Source organism: Corylus avellana, chromosome ca1 (genome assembly GCF_901000735.1).
Source record: "Corylus avellana chromosome ca1, CavTom2PMs-1.0".
In the NCBI taxonomy this organism is placed as follows: Eukaryota; Viridiplantae; Streptophyta; class Magnoliopsida; order Fagales; family Betulaceae; genus Corylus; species Corylus avellana.
Window position 1 is genome coordinate 11,982,021 of NC_081541.1, and position 10,453 is coordinate 11,992,473.

General features: G+C 38.8%; 2 protein-coding genes across 4 annotated transcripts; one reads left to right on the forward strand and one right to left on the reverse strand.

The window, feature by feature from the left end:
- Positions 1–338: 338 nt before the first annotated feature.
- LOC132165011 (calmodulin-binding protein 60 A-like) lies at positions 339–5,361 on the reverse strand. Of its 3 annotated transcripts, none has more exons than XM_059575531.1 (10): positions 4,846–5,361; positions 4,027–4,152; positions 3,351–3,487; positions 2,798–2,865; positions 2,559–2,656; positions 2,131–2,259; positions 2,008–2,045; positions 1,694–1,761; positions 1,121–1,587; positions 339–908 (listed from the first exon to the last, which is right to left on the reverse strand). In XM_059575531.1, the coding sequence occupies exons 1-10, from the start codon at positions 4,898–4,900 to the stop codon at positions 484–486; spliced, it is 1,611 nt and encodes a 536-aa protein (XP_059431514.1). In that variant the 5' UTR covers positions 4,901–5,361; the 3' UTR covers positions 339–483. The 3 variants fall into 3 exon arrangements, with proteins under 3 accessions (XP_059431514.1, XP_059431511.1, XP_059431506.1); XM_059575528.1 differs by having other exon boundaries at positions 2,131–2,250; positions 2,777–2,865; positions 4,846–5,360; XM_059575523.1 differs by having other exon boundaries at positions 2,777–2,865; positions 4,846–5,360.
- A 3,850-nt stretch (positions 5,362–9,211) lies between these two features.
- On the forward strand, positions 9,212–10,309 carry LOC132182235 (uncharacterized). Its single transcript, XM_059595454.1, has 2 exons — positions 9,212–9,644; positions 9,729–10,309. Exons 1-2 carry the CDS (start codon positions 9,212–9,214, stop codon positions 10,307–10,309), a joined length of 1,014 nt encoding a protein of 337 aa, XP_059451437.1.
- Positions 10,310–10,453: the final 144 nt, after the last annotated feature.

Consider the following 10,453-nt stretch of genomic DNA (forward strand, 5'->3'; position numbering starts at 1 on the left):
AAAAAATGTCTCTTATTTTGCTCACTTGGTTTTTAGAAATAATATCTATTTAGGACTAGGAAAAACACCCAGCCATACTCATTTTTTGAATTGTCATACTCATTTTTTGAGAACACCCACAATGAAAATGTGATAGCCATACTCATTTTTTTTTAAAATAAATTAAAGACTACAAATCACATTATCATTGTATATGAATAATATGATTAAGTATTTGAATTGTTACTGAATCACATGATTAAGTCTTGATCTTATACATTTATATTATTCAATATGCATATATATGTATAAATATAATTTATAATATATATAGACTTATATGTTTATATCATAGATTAACATTGGAACTAAATCAATATCAAGTACTTAATTGTTGTATTAATATTAATTTGTATGACCCTCATACAAATTAGATGGGCAGCAATCTCTCTCTTTTATTTTTATGTTTTTATTTTTGTATCTACAGTTTCATTTTTTTTTTTTTTAACAAATTACAGCCTTCCGAATTGAGAACCATTTATAAACGCTGAATACCTTTGTCCATCTCCTCTGAGCAACAGCTGTAGAATGTGCATGTGCCAACAGGAAGTTATGGAGGGCACACTGTAGATCAGATTCCCAGGATGATTCTAACAAATTATCGCCAAATTCCAGATGATCTTGGCCTGGGAAATCCAAAGGCGCCGGCTGGTCATATCTGAGATCCATACTGTCAATATTGTGCAAGCCATGCTCATCCAAACCGCTAGTAACACCATAAGAATTGATGGTTGCAATGCTGCCATCTGCAGCAGAAGAATAATCAAATCCACCAATCTTGTGATCAGAAGCCATAAACTTGCTCCCATTGCTTATGTGTGAATACCCGCCTGCAAGTGTGGCCTCCTCATCCTCATCATAAGGGAACACTGCAACCAGAATCACAAGTTACAATTAATGGAGTTTCATTTCAATATATATCTTTACAGTACAAACCTAGCATGCTAACTATTTTTAATTATCAACCAAGTTTAAATGTGTAGGCTTCCATAGCTGTATGACAGTCGTATCAGAGTTTACTAAATAACAACAAAAATAAAATACAACACCAACCACTAAAGCAGCTAAAATAAGTACTCACATTCTTGGCAGTTATCCAAGACAAAAAAAGATTTTGTCTTTGCTTCTCTTACTCTAATTCCCTCAATGTTGTCAACAAATCTTACCCCAAGACTGAACATACGGCTTCTTGTCCAGCTTGAATTATCTGTAAAAGAAATCTCACCCACCACACCGGTGCCGTCTTTAAGATTTACAAACGCGTCTCCTGTAAGTAGGGGTTTCTTTCCTTCCCTCTCTTTCACAATGTTGTTTTTAAACTCTTCGGCTGTCCAAATGCCACTCTCATCACCATCAAAATCACCCTCTAGAACTACAATTTCAACCTTGCCTGAGGATTCTGGCCCACAAGTTACAAGTTGTGCAGTATGAGCATCAACCAAATCTACTTCTCCTTTAATTCCATTCCCAGTAAATACTGGAAGAAAGAGCTTGTTAATAATGAACTTCAGCTGTAAGCTACTTGACTCCCAAGTATTCCCACAATTCCTGAAAACAATTGCAAAAGATGTCATTTATCTAATCTTATTGCCAAGGGTGGTTAACATAACAACCCTTTATTAAATAACCCTAATCACTAGAGAAAGTAGGGAACCTCCTACGCCTATCCTCAGAACCACTCCCTCCTGGCTGGGCGTTCACATCCTCTCGTTGTCTCTTCTTCTGCAACATCATCCACCAACCGTGAACAATATATCCAAAGAATTTGTACAGAAAAGAAAGCTAAAAACTGAGGCACATTAAGATACCATAGTCTAAAATCAATCGTTCACTTTCTGCACAGCATACATCAAAGGTGTACCAAGAAGGAGATGAAAAGGACTCAAGATGAGGGAAAAAACTTACATTGAAAAAAAAAAAAAAAAAACAATATAGGAAGATCTCTAGATCATATAAGGAATCATTTACCTCAATTTGACTTGATTGATCAAAGCTTGAAACTTCATCTGCCAAAAAGAAGGTGAAATATTGAGTGTGAATTGTTTTCTGTCGTGCCACTGGCTCTGCTGCAGATAGCATCTAATTATTTACCTTCTTTAGGTGCAGTTGAGTTGTTAGAATCATTTGTCAGTGGAAGCTCATCCCGTTCCATTGGATTAATCTCATGACGCCTCCATTCAAGATTCTGGACAGTTAAATTGTCACCAAGCCCTGTTGATTCTTTGAAAAGCAAAGGGTTTGAACATTGTATATCCATTTTCCAAGAAAAAGGTACAATTAGAGTATTGACATCGTGCACCAATAATAACAATAAATTGAGATAGCAGCTGTTTAACTAAACTTGTAAATCCAGGTACTAATTGTCTAGCATAATGAGAATAACAATAATATTAAATAAAGAATGTATCATCTTATGACCTCTCTGAACTCAAAATTACTATGTGTTCTAAAACAAAATAAGCCATTTCTCTACGAAAACATTATAGAATTCAATTCATCTAAAGTTCAAGTAATATCACCTAAAAAGTCTTTGTTGCCAACAAAATATACATGCTTATCGCCAGAGTCCCTCTGTAGTTCATCACGATAATGAACAAGGACTATGTGTTCTAGGTTCCTGAAACAAAAAAGTAATATTAAAATTACTTATGGAAAAATTTATGTTCCATATTATTAAGAATAGCAGCTGACCAGTTGTTGGACTTAAAGATTGACATAAAGCTTAACCATTACATACTCGTCACGAAGACAGAAACACCTGCGAGCAAAGTTCGGGTTATCTTGGCCACGCACATAGTATACCTTGATCCTTCTTTCATTACCAACCTGAACCATGATTCGACAAGCAAATGGAACCTCATTGAAACAGAATTTGCCAAATGGAAAGAACCTTAACAATGAATTGTCCATTAATAGTGTACAGCTAATCAATATTCCAGAAATCAAATGAACACCAGCAACATTGGAGCTCATACTACAGCAAATTAAGCCACAACATCATTATATCCATACTCAGGTGAAACGAATATGCCCAAAACATGCAGTTGCAGGTAACAGGTACATACAAGAATCAAACAAAGCACAGAAAGGAGAAACATTAAATTGAACTTCTGGGGGTGCATACATGCATATATATATAGATAAAGATATGATGCATATGTATATGTATATGTATATGTGTATGTACCTGACATATCTGTGTATTTGTTTGCTTGTATCAGGAAGTGAATATTTTAAAAACACAAATTACTCACTCGATCAGGTATTATTACTTGCATATATATACATAAGTTGATGCCGCTATAGCATACCAGAAATTTGGAGAACCCCAATTTTAAGCATTCATGGGATTCACTGACAGTCTTCCCATCTTTTTTCTTCTTCCAGTTATGACCATCCTTCCTGAAGTTCCTAACCCTCTTACGGTCAAAAAGTAAAATAGCACCACCTGTTACATTTAGCAGCCAAAACAGACCTTATAACAATATCAGTAGTAACTGATATCATCTACCTACTGAGAAAGAAGCTTTGTAAAATATACATAAACTTCATCAAACTTATGAATAAGAGCTACAAATCCATAACCATTCTGTATTAATATTAACTACTTCGAGATATTACATATATATGCCTGGAGAATATCCAATATGAGTAGCAAATGCTTCGAGGTGAGCACCTAGGCTTTCTGACAAGACTTTAAGAAAGGGTAGGGGTGTAAAACTTCAAAATAAAGCATGTTAAAGGACTAGAACATAACAAATCAATAATTTTTGAAATCTTGTTATACCACGTATAGAAGAAAAAAGATATGTTATAAGCTCCTCCAACATTCTTTCGCGGTCCTCAAATCCTTTCTTTCCTTTCCCTCCAAATACATTAAGCTAAAAAACTTTAGAAATTGCATGAGGACATATGCAATGATTCTAGAGTTAAACCTTACTATAGCAATCATGTTACAATTAATAGAAATAGGCAATAGGTAATTACTTTTGGGCAAGTTCACTGGACTGCTATAGACGCAGAAATGCTTGTAATTACAGATTATTGCATAAATTTCATGATTGCCGAGCCATCTTCTTCCGGCGTGTTTCACAATATTCCCAATACCTAAATCTGTTCACGGAACAAGGAACCATTAAAAAACAGAGAGCATGAGAATAATACATATCTACTATCTAGAACCCCAACAGTAAATGTGTGAAAGATGTGTATTGGGCAAGCCTTATTATTAATCAATTTAGTATCGACCCAATAGCATTGAGGTCCAATCCCGTGCTGCCACCTTATCAAAAGCATCTGACCAAAGCCTTTCATTAGCTTTTTGTGCTTCGAATTCAATTGGAAGTTGGAAGTAATTTAATTCTTCTATCTGTTATGTAGGATCCGGTTGAAACCTAAACACCCACAAAGTTGCCACAAAATCTACCGCCTTATTCATCAAGAAATCTCAAAATTGCCAGAAAATCTACCTCCATAGATGATGGATCCAAAGAAAGATGTACAACTATCCCATCGAAAAGACACTTACTGTTTTAAAAATACTGGAAAGTGGATGAATTTCCCAAACGATGAATCAACCAGGCAAAAAGCTACTGAACAAGTTCTTTTCTTACTTAAAAAAGCCAAATAAAGAGAGTACTTTACTCCAGCCCAGTGACTATTTTCTTATTTAGCAACATTAAAGTGCTTCCCTGCTTTAATAACACAAAATTCAATCTTCAAAAATCACTGCAAAAAGCCAGGTAAAGCAAGATATGAAGTTCCAAATACATAAATAAATCAATGAAGTAGAATTTATGTCCGCACCTTGAAAAGTATGGAACCCATGAATCTCGAAGCCATCGAGTTGGACTGCGGCCATTATTAAACCTCTGACAAGCTCAACTCCTTCCAAACAGTTAACTGATCACAATTCTTTACCTTCAACCCACCAAAGTCTCGGGCCAGAAAATCTATAGACAATATACCAAGTATGACTACTTTATAATGAACACTAATTCCGGTTTTAACAAAATTACGACGCGTAGAAACGCGTAAAAATGGAAAGCCAAGTAGTTTAAAGGGTCAACAGGTCAATGAGGGGACAACAATGGCGGTGTTTTGATAATCTTTGTAAGAGTTGTTTTTGTTAGAAAAATGTTTTGAGTCGTGAAAATAATTTTTAGTTTTCTTTTTTAAGAAGTTGTTTGTTGATCATGAGTTGACTTTTCTTAATAATAAAAATAAAAAAATAAAAAATAAAAAAATAAAAACAGAAAAAGGGAGATCGAGCTAACAAAGAAGCCATATATATTGATTCTCCAGTATCTGAGCAGGGGAGACGTGGTGAGTCATGCCCGGCGACTGACTGTGTTTTTCGTAAAGATGATTAGTTAGAGCTATGATCTCAAATATTGGTCCTGATCTTATCTGTATTCAAGTTCAGATTGGTTGATTTTTTATTTTTATTTTTTTTATTTAGTGTTAAATAATAATTTAAGAAGAATGAAATGAAAAGGATTAATTTTTTTTTTTTTATATTATCATATAATGAATATATTTTTGTTGTGAGTTTTTTGTTTAAATAATAAAAAAAAATTATCGATATAATATAAAAATGAAGTAAGATTTGAAATTTTTTGTGAGAAAAGTGCTAAGAAAATTGTTTGGTAATAATTTTGAAAAGATGTTATTATTATTATTTTGTTTTTGGAAGGAATGAAAATATGAGGAGAGAGAAGTTAATTTTTTTCTTTCTTAGGTAATTCAGTTGCTTATAAGGTGTTAGCATCCGCAGTTAGAATAATATTAATTAGCAATAGTTATGGAATTATCTTTATTTAGATTTTCCCTTGCATCAAGAGGTATCAAAGCAGGCATTATTCTATTCAATGTCCTACCTAAGCAATGATACCAACCTCTCCAACCATGTTGCTTGTAGGAGAGGGTTTTTCGGGAGCCAAATTTATGAGGTATTCGAGCTGCTTTATCCGGATTTGAGGGCCAACCGACATAATGGTAATGACCCCTTTAACGACGTAGATCGTGAAAGGGAGGTTATCTCGAGGGCTAAATTCCTGGAATTCCAACAAGAGCCGCAACAAGTGTTACACAAAATGAGGGATGCTCTCATTAGATTGATGGGAAAACTAGTTCAGTTTCCTTATGTTGACAGGTTCCTTGATGATGACGTAAGTCGCATTTGACCTATTTGTAGCCATATTCACGAATCTATAAATATGCACCCTGCTTATGAAGAGAATATCAATTCGGAGAAAATGATGTAGGTGCTTTAAATTTGGTCAAAAAAGTGGAGTTATTGTCAGAGAAACAAACTATGTTCACTGACATATCTAGACATCTTAGAGAACATATACTCCCTAGAGTCCATCATGTCCGGACATCATTTTCCATGTTCAAACATTAGTTACAATACATGTCTTCTTGAATAAATCATCAATGCCTTCACTTGTAGACCTAAGTACACAACTTCCCGATCCCCAATTAAATGAAAACAATGTTTTGGACATTGTTGGGTCATGGATCAGCTTCATAAGGCCCAACGAGCCTTGAACCCAAGATTCCGCAAGTATGCAAACTTGCCAAGGCCTCGGACGGCTTAGCCCGATGAGGTCTTGAACGCCTAGTTCGAGACTCAACTCATGGGCCGAAATAGTCAATGGCCGAAGGACATGTCGATCATTCTACCGTGGGGATGTATTTATATTATATTAAGTCAAATGATCTTATCCTACGATTGATAAGATCATATACTCGTTATCGATATATCAATTATCCCTATATAAATGGGATAGGCCATCATTCAAATTAGAAAAGATCATCTATATCGATCAAGATGCATAATAGCTGTCAGCACCTGAGCTGTGCATATGTGACCGAGTACTACTTGGACATCCTGGCCTAACGTCACACGGAAGCTGTATCACTTATCCCGTGATCTTAGGTTACTAAGATCACGGAGCAGCTAACAAACCCATCTCTTTCTCAAATACATACACAGCAGATATTAAGGGATAGAGATCCGAGACGTGCAGGAAATCAAACTCCTTTCATGCCTATAAATAAAAGTCACCTATCAGTGCTAAGGTAATCTCAACTCTTGCTATCCTAGTTTTATTGTTGCTTACATCTTTTCTCTCTCTCAAATCACTGACTTAGGCATCGAAGTATCCCCGCTCGGAGACCACCGGGGAATCTAATCCTATTGTTTGCTCTTGTGTGAAGGCCCGACGCATTCTCAGACATTGCGATACCACCCGGAGAGTGTGCCACGTCCATCCTCAGAAAACTGTGCATCAACAGTTTGGCACCGTTTGTGGGAAGCGATTTTCATCAGTTCCTGACATCAATCCGAAATGGTGAATACACGTGCAACACATTCTCCGCCGGAAGGCCGAGCCGAGCTGCTCAGTGCAGTTGCAACGCCTCCTGACCTCGCTGAGTTCATGAGGCAGATGACTGCCTCCATGGATGCATTGGAGAAGTAGAACGACGAGCTTGCTACCAAGCTCACGGCTGTTGAAGGCCGTAATGGCCGAAGGGAGCGTGAGCGAGAAGAAAGGTGGGAGAAGGAGCGCGAAGAAAGGCGTGAGAGGGAGAGACGAGAACTCATCCGCCAAGGCAAGCAGTTCCATGAAGGTAGTACAAGTTCGGTTCATGGCAACCGTCATACCACGATCCAGAATGAGGGTCATCACGAGAGATCCCGCGCTGAGAGGTCTCATCCCGAGAGACCTCACCATGACAGGTCTCATCATGAGAGACATCTCGGAAGGTCTCATCGTGAAAGATCCCACACTCGCCATAACGAGACCGATGTAAGTGTTGAGCTAGGAGATTTGAAGAGGAAGTACACGGAGATGGCTGACAAGATGGCTAATGGGGAGAACGGGTTAATGGCGGAAGAGCTCATGGAGAACACTAACTTACCTTGCATAGATAGGGTTATGAACTTCCCCTTGCCCGACAAGTTCAAAATGCCTCATATAAACAAATATGGCGGCAATGGAGGCCCTACGGAGCATATGGAAAGACTTTAAGCACACTTCATCCTCCATGATACCCTAGATGAGATCTTATACCGGGCGTTTCCATTAACTTTGGCATGAGCAGCTAAATAGTGGTTTTCAAGACTCCCTGCCAAGTCTGTGAATAACTTTAAATCCTTGGGATGTCTCTTTTTTAGCCAATTTTTGCCCACTCGGAAAAGGAAGAAGAGCTCAGCTTACCTGCTTTCTCTGGTTCAAGGGAAGGATGAGTCCCTAAAAGACTTCATGCTCAGGTTTAATAAGGAGAAGTTGACAGTAGAAAATCCAAGTGAGCAAATGGTACTCGACAAAATATTGCATGGGGTAAGAGCCGAGGGGAAATTGATGGCCGAGCTAGCAAAGAAGTCTACATTGGTGACTCTTCGTCAATTTTTGAACAAAGCAGAAGAGTACATCAATCAGGAGGAGACTGTTGTGGCCCTGATGAAGTCCCAAGAGAAGGCGACTCGGCAAGATGGGGGTAGTGCGAGGGCAACACCAATAAGCTCCGGGAAAAAGTAAGAGAAAAACCCGAAGCAGCAGGATAAGAAAACCCTCAAACCAATGAACGATTCTCTGCGAAAATTTAGCAAGTTCGCCCCATGGAACACTAGTATGATCAAGGTGTTGATGGAGATCAGAAGAGACCCTAACTTCAAATGGCCAACAAGACTGAAGGGTCCCTTGCTGAAGCGAGACCACACAAAGTTTTGCCACTATCTTAATGAAGTTGGCCACCTGACCGAGGAGTGTGTATCTCTGTGTCAGGAGATAGAATCCTTCATCAGGAATGGTAAATTGGTGAGGTTCCTAGCAGGCAAGAGGGCTAGAGGAAGGAATCCTCAGCAACCCCTATTGCTTGAGGGAAACCGAGAAGCTATCGGGGGCCAAGACCAGAGGCAAAGGCAGGATAACGATCCAAGAGATGATCGATATGATGAACCGATGCATAATCAGCAGACTAAACCGAGGAATGATTGGGATGCGCATCCTCCACCTCGGAATCATGATGTAGTGGGAGAAATTCTTACCATCTCAGGAGGAATAGTTGGTAAATGAGAGTCTAACTCGGCCAGAAAAGCCCACTCCAGAAGGGTGCAGACAGAAGAGGTTCTCTTTCTTGAAAGGCCTTAAAGCGAGAGTCCATGGTCTTATCATTCTCCGAAGAAGATGCGAAGGGAATAATGCTGCCCCACGACGATGCATTGGTGGTAACGGTGACAGTGGCCAACCATGTGCTCCATCGGATCTTAGTGGACAATGGAAGCTCAGCTGACATCCTCTATTGGTCAGTTTTCAAACAAATTGGTATTGATCGCAGCAGGATCAAACCATTCGGTTCTCCCTTAGTCGGATTTGCGAGAGAGCAAGTCCAACCTATTGGGATTATCTCACTTCCTGTAACAGCAGGAATAGCTCTCAGGCAGTCAACTATCATGGTAGACTTCTTGGTGGTCGACCGACCGTCTACTTGCAACATAATCAGTCAGCCAACCTTGAATAAGTTGAAAGCTGTAACTTCAACCTACCACCTAAAGATGAAGTTTTCGATAGAAGAAGGAGTCGGAGAGGTCAAGGGTGACTAGACTACAGCAAGGAAGTGTTACATCACTTCCCTAAAGAAGCCTTCGAAAGCCACACCTTTAACGGTTAGTACCCTAGGAAGCAGAAAGGAAGGTGAACCGAAAGGCGAACCTGCCGAGCTACTAGAAGATGTGACGATAGCAAACGGCAAAGTAGTGAAGATTGGATCTCAACTCTCCTCGGAGGTCCGAGAAGGCCTCGTCACTTTTCTAAAAGAGAACCAAGAAGTATTTGCGTGGACACATGAAGACACGCCAGGCATTAGCCCTAAAGATGTACTTCACCAACTCAATGTGGATTCGAGTATGAAACTGGTGAAGCAAAAGAGAAGAAAATTTGCTCCTGAGCGAAATATGGCAATAGCCGAAGAGGTGGAGAAGCTGCTTAGAGCTCGGTTTATTGAAGAAGTGCATTATTCCGATAGGTTAGCCAATGTAGTATTGGTCAAGAAATCCAATGGGAAGTGGAAAATGTCTGTAAACTTCACCGACCTTAACAAAGCTTGTCTGAAAGATAGCTTTCCTTTGCCCCTCATTGATGCATTGGTTGACTCAACACCTGGATACGGATTGCTCAGCTTTATGGATGCCTTTTCCGGTTACAACCAAATCTGCATGCATCCGGAATATAAAGAAAAAACTACGTTTATTACAAACTGATGCCTCTACTGTTATAAGGTCATGCCCTTCGGACTGAAAAATACAGGGGCAACATACCAGAGACTGGTAAACAAGATGTTCCGAGAATAGATCGTGCGGAACATGGAAGTTTATGTGAATGACATGCTAGTCAAAAGCGTGTTA

Coding starts and splice junctions, on each gene's coding strand:
- LOC132182235 (XM_059595454.1), top strand. CDS start 9,212: ATGGTCTTATCATTCTCCGAAGAAGATGCGAAGGGAATAATGCTGCCC. Junction 9,645..9,728: donor AGGAGTCGGAGAGGTCAAGG/GTGACTAGACTA, acceptor TTAGTACCCTAG/GAAGCAGAAAGGAAGGTGAA.
- LOC132165011 (XM_059575523.1), bottom strand. CDS start 4,900: ATGGCCGCAGTCCAACTCGATGGCTTCGAGATTCATGGGTTCCATACT. Junction 1,762..2,007: donor ATCAATCAAGTCAAATTGAG/GTAAATGATTCC, acceptor ATGATGTTGCAG/AAGAAGAGACAACGAGAGGA. Junction 909..1,120: donor CTTGGATAACTGCCAAGAAT/GTGAGTACTTAT, acceptor TTCTGGTTGCAG/TGTTCCCTTATGATGAGGAT.